This window comes from Lampetra fluviatilis, chromosome 37 (genome assembly GCF_964198595.1).
Source record: "Lampetra fluviatilis chromosome 37, kcLamFluv1.1, whole genome shotgun sequence".
NCBI classification, from domain to species: Eukaryota; Metazoa; Chordata; class Hyperoartia; order Petromyzontiformes; family Petromyzontidae; genus Lampetra; species Lampetra fluviatilis.
This window is the reverse complement of record NC_136311.1, coordinates 8,299,167-8,319,267: the sequence shown is the minus strand read 5'-3', so window position 1 is coordinate 8,319,267 and position 20,101 is coordinate 8,299,167. Positions and strand designations below refer to the sequence as shown.

At 49.5% G+C, this 20,101-nt stretch overlaps 1 protein-coding gene across 3 annotated transcripts in view; it reads right to left on the bottom strand.

The window, feature by feature from the left end:
- Nucleotides 1-20,101, bottom strand: part of SMG6 (SMG6 nonsense mediated mRNA decay factor) — a 184,546-nt gene that overhangs the window by 105,021 nt on the left and 59,424 nt on the right. For 2 of the 3 annotated variants that reach the window (XM_078873763.1, XM_078873765.1), the window contains exon 13: nucleotides 18,410-18,578. In XM_078873763.1, coding sequence (XP_078729889.1) covers nucleotides 18,410-18,578 — 169 coding nt within the window. The remainder of the gene's footprint in view (nucleotides 1-18,409; nucleotides 18,579-20,101) is intronic. The other variant, XM_078873764.1, reaches the window with a different exon arrangement.

Genomic DNA, 20,101 nt, shown 5'->3' with positions numbered 1-20,101 from the left:
TATGTAAGAGTACAGCAAGAACATTTAACATCTATACCACAATTACACAGACAGAAATGGACTGAAAGAGACACAGGCAGACTGTGCAAAGAAGGAAACGCAGAGTTGAGGGTGGCTGAGCAGGTCTTGGTGATGCGCCAGATTTATATTTCTCTCTCGGCTTTGAAATGCAATAGAACTGTGCGCGAGCAGAGCCTCTTGCCATGCGCGGTGCATGGTGGTGGAACGCGCACCTCTACGGAGCGGCATCAACGCGAGCTACAAAGATAGCTTCGCCAAAAAAAAAAAAGCTTAGAAATGCATCAATGAAGCGGCTTTGGGTGCAAAATGCACCGCTGGCATTGGCGGGTGATTCTGGTGGAGCTGTCGAGGCCCAGTGAGCCCGAGGGGTTTGGATCAATCTCAGTACCAAGGGGTATCTCCCAGGGATCATAGGTACTCACCAGGGAGCCAATTAGCACAGGCTAACCGACTTCATTGCCTTGTCCGCCATGGAATTTCTATAGGGACCCTTCAAATTGTTTTTTATTTGAAGTCAACATTAAAGGCTATATGACATAACTAACATAAAAAAAAATCATGTGCGGGCATCATCGCACAAACGTTAAGGGGTGAAACATTATTTACAGGCGAAATTCATGAACAACTTGACTGAAGTCCAGCTGAAAACCGCAGACACCCACGTGCGTCCCCAATGCGTCTGAACGGGTTCTCACCTCTGGTCAAACAGAGAAACATGGAAAAAAGACAATGAAACCGTGCTGGGCAGTAGACGTGCGAGCGTGCGTGCGAGTGCGCGTGCGGCGTTTTCACTGTGCCTCGGAGACTCGTTGCTTCACCTAAACCCTGCCACAGGCAACACGGCTAAAATCGCTCCGATAGCCGCGCAGGCCCCGGCAAACAAAAGCACCCCCCCCTCTCCAAGACGCACAGGCTGCTGCTCATTTTCAATCCCAGCTCAAAATACACCACGGACGTCTCCACCTCCCCCCCCCCCTTTTTGTTTTTTTGTGGTTTCGCTTTTGACGCCTTTCGTAATATATGGATGTTTTTTTGTACACAATATCTACAGAATTCTGAGCACGCGTTGACGAGAGAATGTGCCAACGGGGGTTAGCGGGCCGCTCGCGCAGTGGTTGGGAACGCCAACGGTGCTGTTTATTGTGTCACGCGTGGATGCGCAATGGTTAAGAACCACGGGCTTTGTAACAAACGTGGATGATGCATGGCAACAGAGCCTTCTCCCCTCCGTCTCTGCTCCCTCTATTATCCATCCCTCCTCTACGTCTCCTTCCTCTGCCTTACCTATCCCCCCCCCCGCCTTACATATTTCTTCATCTCTCTCCTCCATCTCTCTGCTCTCTCTCTCCTGATCTCCGGCTCCATTTATATTTCCCCTCCCTCACTCCTCTCCCCTGCTTCTCTCCCCTCGCTCCATGCTCAACTGACCGAGATTTCCAGCGGAGGAGTCCATATGCCCACAGCCATCACACGCAGCACACACTGGATGCAAGCCAGCTGGAATCATGTCAAACCGACTGGGCAGCCAGCCAACCAGCTGAGCCACCAACGAGGAAGCCACCGTGGCATTTAACCACCCAGAGACACTCAGACACCCAGCCACCATCCAGCCAGTCAAACCACCATCATCCATTCTGCTAGTCCATCAAGCCACCGAGCCATCATGATAACGCATCACTCGTGTGCCCGCAGGCAGCCAGTCCATCAGGCAGTTCGGCCAATGCAACCAATCAGCTGACTCGCTCCACCTTCCTTCATTCAGACTACCACCGAGTCGAGCGACATTGACGCCAACACCAGCCAGCCCACTAGCGACCGGTCGACGAGCGGCTATTCTACAGGTTAAGCCACCCACCCAGCCACCCAGGCAGCCAGCCAGACTATCCACCGAGCCCAGCCAGACCATTTAACCCACCCAGCCACTCAGCCACCCACCCAGGCGGCCAACACCGCAGCACACATGCAGCCAGTTGCACGGCAGCATGTGAAGAGAGAAAAGCCCTCACACACTCTACCCCCCCTCTCTCCCTTGACCGTTACGTAATTAACGGCACTGGGGTCTGGGACGGTTGCCAAGTAGAACAGCCAGCAAAGGGGTTGGGTGGCGGTGGGTAGGAGAGAGGTAAGGGGAGGAGGAGGGAGCGTCGTGGTTGTGGGTGGGGGTTTGATGTGATCGCTGGCGGCAATCCACGTGTTGCCTGGCGTGCGGCCAGAACTACCCCACTGCTATCAGCTCCACCGCACGTCACGAGGCAGCCAGCGTGCGTCCCGATGCCTAATTGTTTCCAAACACTCGGGGTCCACGCTCCTCCACGCCACACGGCGAGCTCCGGCTCTCTAAGGAGGACCTCGTGATTGTTTGTGTCGCTCGTGCCCCTCGCAAAAAATATATACACATTCTGTGACGTCGCGCCGAGGCAGTGGTGGTGGTGGTAAAATAGCAGACACGCGAGGCGCCTTTCCCGCTGCATCAGTGGTTTTGGCTTCGTCTAATTTCGGTGAAAGAGGGAGGGGGGACTGAGAAGGAAAAACGTTGAATAGATTGACAAAGATATTGTTGACGTCTCGGCAGGAAAGGCAACCTTGAGAGAGCCATATCCATCAGTCCTTTGGAAGTCACCATTATTTATTATAACCGGAATTTCTGATGAAAATCCATTAAAAAAGCATTAACGAGCATGAGATCTGCCTCACCAGGCATTGCTCCAATCGATTACGCTCTATTATAAATTGTACACAGCATTGCTAAAAAAAAAAGAATATTAAACGGTGATATTAAGGATGTTAATCATTCAGGTGCCGCACCCTTTTCCTGCGTCCGCCGGGGTCGGTAATTGCGTGATGCGTTTAGCGACGGGCGGTGTCTGGCTACAGCCCTCCACACAACCGCCCCCCCACCACCCCCTCCCGTCGGCAGCAAATGCCCATTAGGGACGAGGGTAACGTTAACGAAATTAGCGCGGTGTGCGGAACACACCGCGCTAATTAAATTACATTCGCTGCTCCGAGGCACAAAAAGAAGTTTGCGCGGTTGCGGTGCCCGGGCAAGCACATTCGAAGCAAGGTCGGGCAATTGACGCGATGAAATCGACTCGTCGGATATTGTTTGGGGCAATTGTTGGCAGCGCCGGGCTCTCCTCCCTCCGCCTGGCCGTCTTCCAGCTCTTCTGTGGTTCCTCAGCAATTGTGAGGGGCGATTTGCGTGAACGCCGACACATTGGCATGTTGCATAGTTGGGTCTCGCCTTGACTATTGCAACTCCGTCCTAGTCCGGACCTCCGCTGGCAACCTAAAGAAACTTCAAAGACTACAAAATAATCTAGCACGCGTCGTCATTGCCCACACTCATCCCCGTCTCGACTCACTAGCTTGTCTCCGTGCCCTCAACTGGCTACCCATCGCCAGTAGGGTCACATACAAGACCGCCTGCCTCTGCCACAATGCCTTCATATCCGCCTGCCCGCCGTACCTTTCTTCATTATTGACAACTTGCAGCTCAGCACACAGCAGATGCCTGCGCAGCGCAACTCACGACCTCCTTTTGTTACCAAGATCCAGGATGGTCATGTCTATGCGCCGCTTCTCGGTGGCAGCCCCAACAGTCTGGAACGATATCCCTCTGCACATTCGCAGCATCACCTCAATCGCCTCTTTCAAGAGAGACTTAAAAACTCACCTCTATAACCACGCTTTCGAGCGACTCTGAGCTTGGCTCCGCGCCTCTGAGTTGCGGCCACTACGTCTGCAAATTTGCGCGCGTTACAAATTGAACTATTATTATTATCATACACAAAGCTAAACGTTGCCATTGTTAATAATGATCACACTCGATCAGATCGTTACGAGAAAGGAAACAAATCGTAGCCGTCAAAACCTGTGCGTCTAACCGTGCTCGACTGGCATGGGTCCCGTACGACGACCAGACCCCTTGGAGACTTCGTGCAGCCGATCTTAACAGGGTGCGCACCAGCTTCACGACAGGCCCACGGAAAAACACGCGATCGCAATGACGCTTGCGATTGGTGAGAGGCCCCGACAGTGACATCGGGCTGTGTCTTAGCGAGAGGTCTGTGTGTGAGCGTGCGCGTGTGCGCGTGTGTGTGTGCGTGCGTGTGGGGAGCGGTAGTGCAGCGGTTAGCGCGCTGCGCTACGTACCTGGCGACCCGGGTTCGATTCCCACTCAACGGTCAACACCAGTGACGATTATCTGAACCGGTACTGGGCCTCCTCTAGGTCGACTCAGCCTCCAATAAGTACCTTGGGCAGTGTGTGAACATCGCCACTAGGGAGACAAAGGTGGTCGGGTGTTGTGATGGCCACTCCACCCCCTCGTGTGCCGTTCCGGCCTTCATAGGTGCTCGCTTAACAGAACTTGCCCCAACAGTCTGTCAAGGCTACACGGGGGATCTTAATCTTTGTTTTGTGTGCACGTGTGTGCGTGCGCGAGCAGCTGTGCCCAGCAGTGGCGGGGGCCTCGCTGGGGGCCACTCACTGCACATTACACTCGGGCCACTCCACACTCGCCCGCCGTGAGTCTTCTGAGGTCGAGCCGAAATCATCCCCCCCCACTCCCCCCCCACCCCATTTTTCTTCAACTTTACTTCACAAAAACAGCCGTGGCACAAATTTTACCCGTCAAAATGTGTGCACTGTATGAATCAATAATAAGCTATCAATTATTTCTGGTTAAAGAAATAACCAAATGCTATTGTCACAGAGGCGATTTTTGTTCATTTGGAAATAAAACTACCTGCGCGTTGAGACTTTATAAGGAAATATAATTATTTCCGTTGCCGCAATAAACTGCAGCTGGGAATCTCTGCGCAGCTCCGCAAATCCCCCACGCCCGCCCTCACGCTCAGGCCCCCCCACCAACACCACCAACAGTGCTCACGGATGTAAGTCTTTCATAGCACACAGTCCCTTCTGTGGTACTTGACCCCTTTTAGGGTATGCGTATGACCCACGCCTGTGGTACAGAACCCCTACTGTGGTAAACTCATGTCTCCCTCATACGGGGCACGATCAAGTCTGCGGTGCGCGCACACACGACCCACTTTTATCCTGGGTCAGAATAGCCCCCTCTTCGCAATCTGCGGCACCCATATCAATGAGCGGCGGTCCGTGTAAAATATGCTACTCTAATTAAAACCTTATTATAATCATGACCAGACTTGCGCATCCTGACATCCCATCCGCCCGAGGACTTGTGAGTTTCAAAAGGTCAAACAGCTTTGCACGGGTCTTTTGATGAGGGATCAGGTATTGTGGATGTGGCAGAGGAAAGCCAAGTTGACTTGTTGTCGAGACGCTTGTGCACTACACAACTGCGTCTCGGCCCTGAATATCACAACACGTCCATCCTGATGAGCCACGCTCTTGGTGAGATTCAACTTGATGTCCTAAAGCTATGGGACGACCAGAGGTGCGTTTCCAGAATTAGCAGCTTCAAAACCCATCTGCAGGAAGACAGGAACTGGGTTGCAGGCCACCCTTTAAGGTTGTGACAAGAGGGACGAACCAACAACACAGAAGCATTTTTAATTTATCCCCAAATGGAGTAACCTCTATTATCCACGGAGACCTTTTGCCTCCGATGCCATTATTAAGCAGTCTGCGGATTACTCGCAATTTATAAACTAGCTTGAAATTATTCGCAAAGGGTCCATGTAATTATCACACGCATGTATTACCCTTTCTTTGTCCAGGAGGCTGTGAAGATACCAACGTTTCACGGACAGAACTTGCCAGAAAGAGCTGCCTAATAGAAAGTCAAAACAGGTGCGCAAAAGTTAAAAAGGAATGCCTTGCATGCCTCTTACACTTGATCTACCCGTCTTGAATAAATGTCTACCCGTCACGTCATGTACCCCTTAACGCTTGCTTGTTCGCTCGGCCCAGATTCATGGCCATTCAGCCAGAGGTTGCAAACGGGTTTTGATTCCTTACCCGTACCCGGCCGCACCAGGGTCGCAAACGGCCGGGTAGGGTACGGGTACCAGTACCCTACCCGATACCCGGCCGGGTACGGGTAGCCGGGTATCGGGTAGGGTAACAGGTATCGGGTACCCGATTGCGACCTCTAGGATGAAGCCATGTTGCAGGCGCGGGTGGGTTGATTCTAGGAACTTGAATTGTGAGAAGAGACAAGACGTTGGGAAATGAGTGATAAACGGTTACTCACCAGTGACTCACGGCCTACCCGTACCCGTACCCGTCCACACCAGTGTCGCAAACGGGTACCCGTACCCGTCTGGGTACGGGTAGCCGGGTATCGGGTAGGGTATGGGTATCGGGTACCCGATTGCGACCTCTGCATTCAGCCCATTTAATCTAAGCTGCTACAGTTATTGAGGGTCGATTTGTCCACTGGGCAGCCCAGCAGACGAAGATCTCACACCAAAGGACAAATCCGAATGGTGTCATCTGTGAAATACCTGCCACTGTGTATTCATCATTGCTATGGGAATTACCAAAGTGTGCCACGAGTTGCCAGGTGGATACTCAAGACTGTGGCAGCATCTATTTGTAATTATAGGCCACTGTGTTACAGAATAAATGCCAAAAAAAATACAAATATATTGATAATAATCTATAAAAACCTACGAGTACTAAGTGGGTGAAATAAAGTATGGTAACCAGGTCTGCAATTTGTGTAAAATAAGTATTTTTCGCCAAGCCACGTGTGAGGAATTTTCCAAGATCTTCCTCAGAAGACGTGTGATCTCCAAAATGCTCCGCTACACCAATGATAACACAGAAGCCAGTCGGCCGGGGATTTTGAGCTGTCTGCCTTGATGATGTCAACTTCAAATAACAAATGTCAGTTCCACGGTATACCACGTGCAGCAATTGAACCCGAGTCACTGGGATCATAGGGCAGAGAGGGTGTCAAACCCCAACTTCCCGTGTATCCCATACAGCAATTATGTACACGCAGCCACAAAAACGCACGTGCACTTGAGCGCGCGCACACATTTAAAAAGCCAAAAATGTCACTCTGAACGTTCACAAACATAGCCATTATGGGGCAGCGTGGCCACTTTACATGCAGCGGCGGTGACGCGGCCTTCTCAAGGCAGTGTGAAATCAAAGTAGCAGCTGTCCCAGGCCCATCACAGCGACGCCGAGCTGCGCGACGCGTGCTGCCCTGGCCACTCGCCAAGACGCACGTCACCAGCAGCGCGCGCACGACACGCGCTCGCGCGCACGACACGCACACGCACGCACGCCAGTGCCCGGACACGTTGCCGCCAGGTTTGCGGCGCAAGCCTTTTGAAGCGGCTTCGCAGCATCGCAGTGTCATTTTTCCATCCACCGCCACCCCCCCGCCACCCCACCACCGTATTATGCGACCGTCAACGAGCGCTGGCGCTGTGCCACGCCCAGTAGCTGGCGCACCGCCAATCGTCGACGCGGGCGTCATCATCGCCATCATCGTTCAGGGCCCGGGATATTGATCTGCGTGGGTTTTTTAAGGCCACTCGCTCATCATCCGACTAATGCCCCCTCTCCTCCCTCCTCCCTCCGTCCCATACTGCCAGCATTAAAAAAAAGAAGTGGGCATTAAACGCAGCTGTAGGAGACGGGGTGCAAATGCGGCTGATGCCAGTGGGCGCGGGCGCAGCTGAAAGGAGGGGGGAGTTAGCGGCGTGAGAGTCAAGTGAAGATGAGTAGAGGCTCGGGGGAGGGGGGGGTGAGAGATGCGAGTGCCCGCCGAGCAGCGGAGGAGGAGGAGTGCGAGTGCATCTGGGGGTGAAGGCGCTGGCGGAACGCCACCTGGCCCGGCGCCAGCACCCAGAGCTGCTGTCAGCGGCAGCGCCGTGGGCAGGAAGGGAGCGCAAGCACCACCACCCCCTCTCCTCTCCCTCTCCTCCTCCTCCACCATCGCCGCATTTCATGGCCGTTAATCAGGATGCTTATCGCCGCAGCCCTTTTATTTACTGCAGCGAGTTGACACCGTGTCACGTTTCCGCTCGGCATGGCTCACAGTACACATATAGGTCACGAGGATGAAAAAAATATATACAAAATACTGCGCAAACACACGCACGCACACACGCTCAATTTGCTAACAGCTGTCCGTACGCTAAATAGCGTAGCTTGCGGACGACTAGCGAGGCATGCAAATGTAATTTAAAGGATTACATTTTTGTACGTGTAAAAATAGAAATCGGGAAAAAAAAAATGTTTGCAGGTTTGAAGAGCAAAAGGAAAATAACGAACAGTTCCTCGCTGCTGCTGCTGCTGCTAGCGAGCGGGCGGGCGAGCGAGCGGCAGTGCGCGGAACACTGCTGCCCTCTAGCTCCCCTATGCCCCTCGCTCGCTCGCCACCGCTAACCCCTGATGCCCGACGCGCGTCTTTGTCCGCAGCGCTGCTCCCCCGAGCTTTTGTCCAGCCATGAAAAGCGTTTAGGCACGGGTGGGTGGTGCGACGGAGGTGGCGAGAGAAGATTTATAAAACGAACAATAAATAAAATGGAAGAATAAACGGGCCATAGCCTTCTGTTTAAAGACACAAATATGATCTGGGCAGGGTATTTAACCAGGAGTAAATGCCTTCTAGATTTGAAGCTTTCGTGACTGCAAGGATTCATATTCTTAGGTTTTTTTCGATAAAGTTACGTAGGTAAAACATTTAAATTAATAAAAGTAAAATAAAAATTAAATAATAAATAAAATTCACGACGTTTCGGAGGCTTGTGTTGCCTCCGAAACGTCGTGATTTTTATTTTTTATTTTATTTTACTTTTATTCATTTAAATTTTTTACCTACGTGACTTCACCAAAAAAAACTAATAATAGGAGTAAATGCCGTTTGGTTTAATGATAAGAAAAATTGCTCGTAAACCTAAAACTAAATTTGGCATTGTTTGCTGCACATAACATACATATTCAGAACCGAATCGTTGCGAGAGAATATACAAATGTAAATAGAAGCATGGAGAATTCCGTCAAACATTATGTTGATGGAAAGGTCTGTAATTTGTTGCTCACAACCTTTTAGGCAGTCTTCGTACACATTTAAATAACAGGCCTGTGTGTGTGTGTATACACTGCGTATAAACACACACTTTAAATTATTTATTGTAAGATGTATTGCTATTAACCTGTAGTCATTGATAATAACACAAATCAATCGGTAATTGCCCTCCTTCGAGGAGAAACGTCAACCATTATTGTTCGTTCACGTTCACTTCAATTGCGCCATTTCACTTTCAATGCCTACGGTGAGAAAGAGGTTGCCATGACAGGACGCTCACATCCAAGTTAAATCGTGCCCAGTTTGATCCCTGTTCTTTGTCAGCAGAACGACCCAAATAACCCGAGGAAAAATAATCAAAGCAGTGGTTAAGAGCCAACTTGGGACTTGGCTCCTGCTGCTGCTCCTGAAAATTGCCAACGGCTTTGCCTTATTGTGGCCATCAATTAATAAGCACCCACTGTTGCCTGTTTTGTAATGTGCTCCTACTGAGACTGCTAAACCCGACTTTGGCCTTTTTATACCACAATTGTGGTGCTGTGGGCATCTCGACGTAGACATATCCATTCGGAACTCTCACTCACAGACAGCCTCTGGAAGGTAACCTCACACAACCGCCTCTGTGATCCCTGCAATTGCCTATTATCTATACAATGGGGACCGCCTGCACATTCTCACTTGCCCTGCGATAAAAGTGAGAGCTGGATTGAGCCGAATTAAGTGACGAAGCAAACTTAAAATTACAGGGGTGTTTTTTTTGTTGTTGTTGTGAACACATTGATGACCGGGCAGAGACCATCAACTTACTACGGTTAGGAACTTGCTAGTTGCCTGGATTCAAACTCAGGATCTCATCGGAGCTGCCTCAGTGCTCAGAGTAATAGCCCCTTGAGCCACCTACAGCCACTATACTTTGATTTTATTACAATAAAAAAAATCATCGCTAGAGATTTTAATTTGCAGCTGCTCCATCAAGGCACTGATGTTGTTATTATTGTCTCAAAATACATTTGTAGCGTAAGGCTTTGTTGTTTGGAACAGTTTTGATGTGTGCAAGTCTATAAAATCAACAAAGACAGGCTCGTAAATAAATAAAATATTCCAGCGTATAGAAGCAGAGGGTGGAGTTGTGGCCAAGTGGTTCGCGCACTGCACCATCAACCCAGTTTCCTGAGTTTGATTTCCGACCAAGGCGAACATTAGTTCCTGGCACCCACTTTCACCAACTCGCACCTACCGGCAGCATTGTGAAGTTCGGTCAAACAACCCGCATGGTGCGGTGAGGTACTGTCAAACAACACGGGGTGGGGAAAGCTGACCTTGCGAATACCAAAAAAACCCCACAATTTCCAGCCCTCCACCACCCGACACGGCTTTAGCCCACCGGTGTGTTGAAGCGTGAAACCACAACATTTACAATTTGAGTACGACGTTTCGCTGGTAATTTCATCCAGCATCATCGGGCAATTCGCGATCTAAACCCAAAAACGTTGATTAGGATTAATATTGGTCGCGAAAGCCTACGTGTTAAACTTCCAGCCCTTTGCTTTTTTTCAAAATTACAATAATTAGTATAATCTCCCTGTGGGATAAACTCATCGCTGCGTGTTGCCTTAAACACTTGGCGGGACGCATGCCAAACGAACGGCACTGTGTGCACCGCGCGCGTCGTGGACGGCAGCATTGAAGTAAAACCCAGGGATTGATCTCCCCCCCGGGGGGCCATACCCGCTCCATCCCCGCGGGAATTGCTCTTGGAGGTGAGCGCGAGAGGTTACCAAAGCACAGACTGGACCCCTGCCCTTATCGATACCGTGTGTTTGCCTGCACCCAACGGCCTTTAAATTGTGTTGGTATTTCCGGGGGAACACTTTCTCAAGTTTAGCTGGAATAGCTATATATTTTGTTCTTGGTAAAATAAAAAAAAAATACAGACCCCAGTGTTGGGATGTTAAGGTTTCGGGAACAGCTTCAAGAATAGGCACATAATTAATTTGTGGATGACGTATAGCTTGTAACACATGTGATACACGCGGTTTATCTAACTCTCTCAAAACGTGCAATGAAAAGAGAATTCAACGTAACATCTCGGCTCAACTGCACAAATGAGAAGACAAAAAACCGCGACGAAACACAAACGAAAACGCAAAAATGTGACCAAGTGAATCGACTGAAACTAATTGCAAGCCTGAATCGTGACTGACAATTCATTGAATCAAAGGGCGCTGGGGGGGGGGGGGGGAGTTTGAATCTTTACGGAAGCCAGAGTTGTCCTGGTGGGAGCAACATTTGGAGCAAACGCCATGGGGATTTTGCTTTGCCAGAGGGCCGAGCCATGTCCTGCCAGAGTTCACAAACCACTGGGATTGAGAGCTGAGACAGAAAAAAAACACATACAGACAACGATGCGTGTAAACAAACAGAGCTTAAGCACTTGTGTTAAGCACTCGTTTACATCGGCGGCTGCCGACACACTTTGGCTCATGACACTAATTATGAATCTTTTATTAGAGGGGGTAGGGGTGGATTCCCTGCCTTTGCACGATGTGACCCATCTGCCGCCATTTCCTTATGACAAAAACTACTGGAGCCAAATTCGGATGGTCACGCCAACACCTGCACTTCCCAGGATTACTGGTCCATTCTGACCAATATTAGCACTCAACACACTCAACGGTAAACCTTTAACTTTCTATTTTGAGGGATTGGAGGGTGGGAGGAGAACGGAGCATGCTGGCGGCCACCTCTGGAAACCGTGTTCAAGCCTGTAACGTATCGTGCGTTTGAAGAACTCCCCACTCCAGTTTTCCATATTTCCTTATTTCGGACCGAGGTGCCCCCTGACCTATACTCGCCCAGGAGATGGCCGATGCGTCAAGTTGAATGCGATTTTGGACTTGCGCGCGTCTGGCCCCTAACTCTGAAAGGATCCTCGACGCGTTCGCATTCCTGTACCCAGGATGTCACATCTGCTTAAAGGCCGACTCTTTCTTTTGGCAGCCCTGAAGCACAAACAGCTCATCTGATTTTTCCCAGTCTTTGGACCATCTCAGATAAAAGGACAACGCTATAATTGGGGTCCAACTTCCTGCAACCTAGCTTCTGCAAGACAAAATAGGCTAAAGCCCCTCTCCTAAAACGCAGGGAATAAGGCCTGTCTAATGGACGAGAAATAATACTTTTCCTGAGCTCACAGCCCAGAAACCGAGCTGTAAATGTAGCAATCGCAAGTGCCCTCTGTACCATAATCGGAGATGTGGAGATCGCGAGCACTTGCGCCAAGGAAGTCTACACTTGCCCACGCTGCTCCACCCCACGCCAGCATTAACGCCGGGCATGACCACAAGCTGCAGACTCGTGTGTCGCCACGACTACATTGCCATGGCCACTGTGGCTTCGAATAGAGGCAAGACGGCGATTCCCGCCACCGGCCGTCACGTGACAGGCCGCGTTTGGCAGGAACCACAATAACTCCTGTCGCAACATGCTGTGGAGAAGACACACGTCTTCGACAGACGCATCTGCGACCTCCAATTAGCACACGGTTGGCTCTCTCAAGACGGGAGAGATCCTATGCTTCCATGTCATGTGCGGCTCCCAGCCACGTCAAACACCATGTATTCAAGTCGCTCCTTGTGAGCTCAACCCCCCAGCAGTGGAGCTGAATCGAGCACTTTGCTGCCATATTGCATTCAGTGCTTAAAAATAGCGCTAACATTTCAGAAGGTATTTTTCAATTTATGTAAGATAGGTAAAGAAAGGTAGTGTATTGGATAGATTGCTGGTGGTCCAATCAGGAGGCCATGCAGGGCAGTGTACCAAGTGGAGATTCCAGGAAGTTTATACTGCCATTCATATCCATCTCTGATCATTGCCAAAAGATTTGCCAGCCCAGTGACCTGGTGATGTCTCTCAGACGACCTGCTTTTTGAAAAACCCATCTGGGTTTCCCTCTGGTTTAGTGAGGGGGGACTGGGTCCACCACCATCATGTTGTTATCCTGCTTCCTGTGATAACGGGATGAAACGATGCATTTGCCCGTTGACTGGCTCCAAATGACTCGGCAAACACCACTTGTCGTCAACCAGCCTTGGTCCGTCTCAGACTAGCTCGGAGGCATTAGGAAGACCCTTCATCTTTTCTGCAGTGCCAGCCTGCCACAGTCACGGTTGCGGGAGGAGGCTGTCACGAGCACTGCACTGCCAGCACTTCCAGCTGCAGCTCAGCGTTGCGGGCAGGCTCGCAATTACCGGCACCTGCAGCGCGACCTGAAACACCTGTTGGCACTGAAGGTTGTCTGTTAACATACCCGGAAACACCAGAATAATTCACGGTAAACTACGAGCCCAAATGCCCAAAGGCTCTTGACATTTCGGAAAATCTGCTGTGCCCAGAACTAGGCATCTAATAAACTTTCTGTTTTCATTCTTCGGCGATGACAAAAGGCCGTTTTATATATAGCCGTTTGCGACCATGCGCACGAACGTATAATCACTTAAGTCGTCTTTTGTAATTTCGCAGGAAAAATTACGTTCCCTTTTATTTTTGCAAAACTAAATCAGTCCTTTAATTTGTCAATTGAACCCTCGTGCACCTACATGTGTTCGGCGCACTTTTCCCCCCAGAAATTCCAGCTGAAAAACAATCGCTTGCAATTTCAGTTCATTACTCCAGCTCATGTATGATGGTTGCAGGCCAAGACATGTCTTTTGCATTCTCAAGGGGGGGGAAGGGGGGTGGGGGGAAAGTAGTCGCTATCATTTCCATTTTGAGATTTTGTTTTGTTTAGTTTGAACTCTTGTTAAACTTTTGTCTTTTTTTAAACCGAGCTCGAAATAGCAAAGAATGGGGGCACAACAATATTTTCCTCTGAGTCCGACCACGTCGTCAAAACAAGACTTGAAAATATACACCGAGTGTCACAGCTACAAAGGGATTTCCACTACTGTCAGAGCACAGATCCTGCACATGAAATATCAATGACTGTGCTGGTAGTCGCATGCAAAAGAAGACAAAACATTTCATTGTTCTTTTTGCGATAAAAAAAAACCCATTGCCTTGTAAACTGAAGATATGACGTTAATGTCTCACTCAGGCAATGGCAAAGCCATGAAGGCCAGGAAGAGAGACGGAAGTAGACGCTGAGCTACAAGCAGAGCACTGTTATTAAATATATAAAAACCTTCAAAATAACAACAGAGAATGTTTACATCTGCATTAGGGAGAAAAAAATGGAGGAAAAAAATCACGCACATGCGTGACGGTTTTCAATATCAGTTTGTCCTTGGAAGCATTTAATTATGAGGGAATGGCCTTGCGCACCTACAGGAATCGGGATGTCCAGAGGCGGCTCAAATTGAAAACTGCTTCATGACGTTACATTTCACGTCGCACGACGACATGAAGTGACGCGTAATGACGTCATCGGGAGGAGAGGGGGGGGGCTCTGTGGGCTCCTCAGCCGGCAGTGCACTGACAACCAAGGTGATGCATGAAGACTTTCGATCTAAGTTGGAAAGCGCTGTGAGTTAAAACAATGACTCAAGAAAAGTGAAGACTAAACGTCAGCGCAGTGCATTCTGGGTGTCAAACAAGCGCCATCGCGTGAACGTTTTCGGTGGTGCCACGTGCTTCCCAGAATGCAACGCCACACGCAATTACCGGTCACCTCCGTGGAGCTGAGGCTATTTCTAAAAACAAACCCACGCCGTAGCGAACGCGCGTGGATTAGCCACCGGCGAAAGGTCTGGCACAGACAACAAGCCATTTATCATTGCGTGCGTTATCAACTATGTTGTGTCATTTTAATGCGACGGATGGCGTTGAATATGAACCGCCGGGCCTCTCAGTAACGGCGTGCGGCCCCCTATCACGCGACCATGACCGCGCCGCAAACGAGATCTTGCATCAAAGTTGAAACGGCATGAAATTGCAGTGCGTCCGCCGGACCGGAGACTCAAAGCATGGTCCCCCCACCCAGCCTCCCCCCAACCGAGTCGCCGTGCATGATGAGAAAACACCTCCGTTCAGCAGCCCCCGTGATCCATGGAGCTCCGGGGCCTCCGGGGCAACGTGGCGTCAACGCGGAGTACAAATCGGAACAGAGGATGCCGAGCCCGTGCGCCCATAGTGCACAACGCGCATGCCTCCCATGAGAGAACTACCCGGACGTTCATCACACTGAGCAGTAAGGTACACCGCGGCGCGTGCGACAGACGAGGGACTCCATTCTCCATTACCGCACCTCCGATGAAGCACGCTTGGCTATGTACGGTACTGTACATTGATAAGCACGTCGGCTATGGAGTTAACAGACGGGGGACATTGAGGTATACTCCTTAGAGACTTAACAAACACGTAAAGACGCAGGGGTGTTCACGGCCACGTTAAATAAGTAAATAAAAACACAACGCTGGCGCAGAAACACGTGGAGAAAATCGACGAAGAGAGAAAAATAAGTAGCGTGCAGTAAAACCCCGGCCTCCCAGACGAATCGGGAGGAGCCCTGAGGCAGAGGGCTGAAGAGTCCGGCTAGCTGCTACAACAATTAGAGCCTATGCAATAAAAAGTATAACCCGTAAAAACAAAGTTTTTCACTATAAATCCTTTATATGCGTGGCGGCTAGAGTCCTCTCGTCCTCTGGCTTGAGATGGCTGCCACCTATGGGTCAGATGATTGCATTGCACCATTAAGCAATTGATAATTAAATATAATATTTTGTCCTAAAAAGTGTAACATTTTGGAAAAAAAAATTCACGAACATTAATTGTCACGCACAACGAGTCTGTGTGGAAAATGTCAGCTCGATTGGATCACGGTCCTAAGCAAGCAAGCGAACTTAATATAAAGGATTTAAAAACATTGTGTATGTGTGCGTGTATATATACACATTTAAAAATAAATATCGGTGAGCGCAGTATGTGCATTCTACTCTGTAAACTAAAAAGTACTTCCTAAATGTATCGTGTTGTGTCCTAGGTCTGCTCTCCACCCCAAAAATAAAACTTACAACCATTCGTGGACGAGCTTACTCATGCGCCCTGAAAACGATTGCTTAAGGGCGCTTCAAAATTTAGAATTTTTATTATTGCATTCTGAAATACCCTCCCACTCCACATCCAACAAATCGACTCCATCATATTATGAAAATCTTTACTAAAAGTCTTTTTATTATCCAGGCATACGCTGAAAAATAGGTAATTACTTTTTTGGACATTTGACCGATTTATATACATGAATCGTAACTTGCGTGCACTCCACCACAGCCCCCCGTGTGAAGGTTTCCTGGCTTGGTTGGGAAGTTGGCAAGGTGGTCTGGGGATTTGTAGTAGTAGGCCTCATCATGGACTCCTTCCTTTGTTGTGATCACTTTTTTGGTTATTCTGTGCTTTTTGTTTCGGTGCCATTTCTGAATTTGTTTATTCGTTTTTTATTGTGCTTGGGATTAGGGGTTTCATTTGCTTGGTAGTGGATGTATATGGGATTTGATCCTTATATGAAACTAGCCTTATACCCGTCCAAGGACGGGTGTATTGCAGTAAATCTGAAACTTGCAAGCGAAAAGCAGACCGCGACGTGATATTCATTGCATCAATGCGTGTGCAATTTGTAAGGTCGCGGTGACACAGACCTATTTCATTTTAAGGTTATAATCCCTTGTTCATCGCGACGTCCTTTTTACTTCGATGTCTCAACAGCGTTACGGAGATCGCGTGACGTGATGGTTCTGCCTTTGTAGTGAGGGTTGTAAGTTGACGCCAAGGAGGGGGGAGGAGGCACAATGGCCCCCTATGTGGAGTGACGTCACAGCCGCTAATCATTATTAATGAGGGGGGCTGTTCAATGTGGAGTGACGTCACTTGCGCATGAATATTAGTGAGGGGGGAGGGGAGTACAGTGACGTCACCTGCTCATGATTATTAATTAGGGGTGGGGGGGGTTTCCATTTGAAGGACGTCACCTGCTCATGAATATTAACGAGGGGGGCTGGTCGACGTGGAGTGACGTCACGAGCATAAAGGACCCTCCTGGGTGATTATAGTAGGTATGAATGTACGATGTTATCAGATGCGATTTGCACAAACGTGTTTTTTTATGAAAGTATAATTATTGTTTGTCGGTTAGTTCGTTAAATCAGTCCCCTCCCACCAGCAAACCCCAATCCCCCATCACCATTCTCCCACACCACCCCTTACACATTAAGTGCATTGTACACATGTAGGAGTAGTACAATAGTTCTCTCCCTTGATCGGGTCTAGGATACATCGACCACCCCCATCGCACAACAACGCTACCCCCTCCACCCCGAATCACCCAGCCCTCCTCCATCCCCCAAACCCCCGGCGTTAATGCCAAGTAGCGTACAAGCTGGACCCAAAGAGTGACCAACATAGAAGTAAGAAAAAGGCTGCACGTAGAAGCTGACCTGATGATGCAGGCAGTGATGAGAAGGAAAGTCGCAACTATTTGGACACACGTGTAGGATGAACAACAACAGGAAAATGTAAAGTGTGGAGTTCGGAAAAATGCAACTGGAAAGAGAGGAAAACCTAACAGAGAATGGCTTGACGAGATGAGAGATTGGTGCCAGAGAGATGCACGTTACTTGAGCATATTTATGTAAGACAGAGGAAAGTGGAAATAAATGACTAAATGTTCGGCGGTCATCTACGGGCAATCTGCCCATGGATGATAATGATGACCGTACATTTAACATCCTTTAAATATACTTTCCCAGATAATTTAGCCGTACTGAATTACATACAGTAACATGGTCTACTGCATTTCATTACATATATATGAATAATTTTAATGATCATGCATGTAATGTATTGGCAGACCCTTTTGGGCGAAATGCAAATCTTAGAGTCTTAACAGACTTTTGGGGAAAATGCTGTTAGCGAGCACCTATGAAGGCTGGCATGGTACATGAAGGGGTGGGTGGCCAGCACCACGCCCGGCCGCCTTTGTCTTCCCAGTGGCGATAATTCTATACACTACACCAAGTACTCATTTGAGGCTGAGTCGACCTAGGGGAGGCCCAGGACCAGTTCAGATAATCGTTACTGGTGTTGACCGTGAGCGGGAATCAAACTCGGGCCGCCAGGTTCGTACCGCAGCGCGCTAACCGCTACACTACCGCTCCACACATATATACACACACACAAATACACACATACAATCAGAGATACCAACAGACAAATATGCTGACACACACACACACACCGCAACCACCATTCACCACTGACCAGTTCTGACATCGCCTCGGTTAACTAATAACGTAGGTGTTTGTAGCCACACTATGATCCATATCTTTATTTGCGGGTTAGATCCACGTAGCGGTTTCTTGTGGCAGGCTAGGTGCAACTCTCTGGAGTTGCATACTCACGCATCGACAGACTCACTCTGCGGGGATGTCCAGCGAGGTGGGCGGGGGGTTCCACTCCTCGGGGTGACCCAGCATCCAGTCGGACCACACCTTGAGGCCAGGCAGCAGGTCCCGCACATCCGAGTGCAGGCACGACACGCACAACGCAGCGCTGCCGCCGCCCTGCTGCTGCTGCTGCACCTCTGCTGTCGCACACAAAACAAAAATCTCCCATGTAGCCTTAACAGACAAGTGTTGTTAGCGAGCGCCTATGAAGGCCGGCATGGCACACAAGGGGGGTTTGGCGGCCAGCACCACGCCCGGCCGCCTTTGTCTTCCCAGTGGCGATGTTTTTACACGCCGCACAAGGTACTCAATTGAGGCCGAGTCGACCTAGGGGAGGCCAACACACACACAATAACACACGTTTTAACCACCATACAAACACCCTCTAGAAACACAACAACATCCCGATGTTAATGCAGGAAAGCTTCTCCGAGTGAAGACTCGACAAGGAGGGCCCTGTTTGGGATGTTTGCGCTAATCCCTTCGCTTATATAGGAAAACGCCTGCAAACCAGCAACTGGAAGGCTGGGTTAGTGGATCACAAAGAAATCACTTTCTGCGGCGTTGTGGTACCTCTAGAAGGGAGGCTAATATCAAACTGGTAAAACAAAGTGTCGGACGAGAGCAGGATGGAGTGCTTTTGTAAAGCTGAACTTGAAAAAAAATATATATAACATACCAGCGTAGCTAAAAAGGGAAGAGGTTTAACTCATCCGGATCAGTAACATGGACATTAACAACGAGAATGAAACAAAAAACTGAAAAGTGCATCAAGAAATATGATTCATACTTGGGTTATACAATATCCCCCCCATCTCCGATTAGCACGGTTGGCCACGTGCGGTGCAAGAGAAGTTCAACATACACACACATACAATGAGAGGCAGAAAGAAGACGGCACGGATTTGAGAACACGCGCAGTTGAATGCACTATTCACACTGTCACGATAAAGGGGGCTTCGTCAGGACAAGTCGATCAAGGAGACGACGAAAGCCGATGGCCAAGAAAAAGGAGCAGCCAAGGAATCTAACACGTCCCAGCGTACGTCCGCCAAAGAGATGGAGTGACAAAGTCAGCTTTTGTGCGGTCGCTAGGTGGATCATCACATCACAGAATCACAAGAGGTGACGGCTTGAGGACTTCCTCCAGCAGTGGATTGACCATGGATGATGATGATTTCAAACAAGAGATCTTGACAAAAAAAAAACAAGTAGCACAGAGAGGTTGTCAACCTACTATTTGTACCGGCCCCTTCTGACACTGCCACAAATGAATGATGACGTCTCTGGGTCTGTAACAGAGGTCGCAACCGGGTACCCGATACCCGTACCCTACCCGATACCCGGCTACCCGTACCCGCCTGGGTACGGGTACCCGTTTGCGACCCTGGTGCGGCCGGGTACGGGTATGGGTAGGCCGTGAGTCACTGGTGAGTAACCGTTTGTCACTCATTTCGGGTAGGATACGGGTAGGATACGGCTACCTGTACCCGGCCGGGTACGGGTACCCATTTGCGACCCTGGTGCGGCCGGGTACGGGTACGGGTAAGGAAGCAAAACCCGTTTGCGACCTCTGGTCTGTAACAGCCACGGTGTGGCTGACAGCGGACTTTAAAAAACGCCCACAGAAATGACTGCGCAGCTGCAAAAATCGAGCCATGGA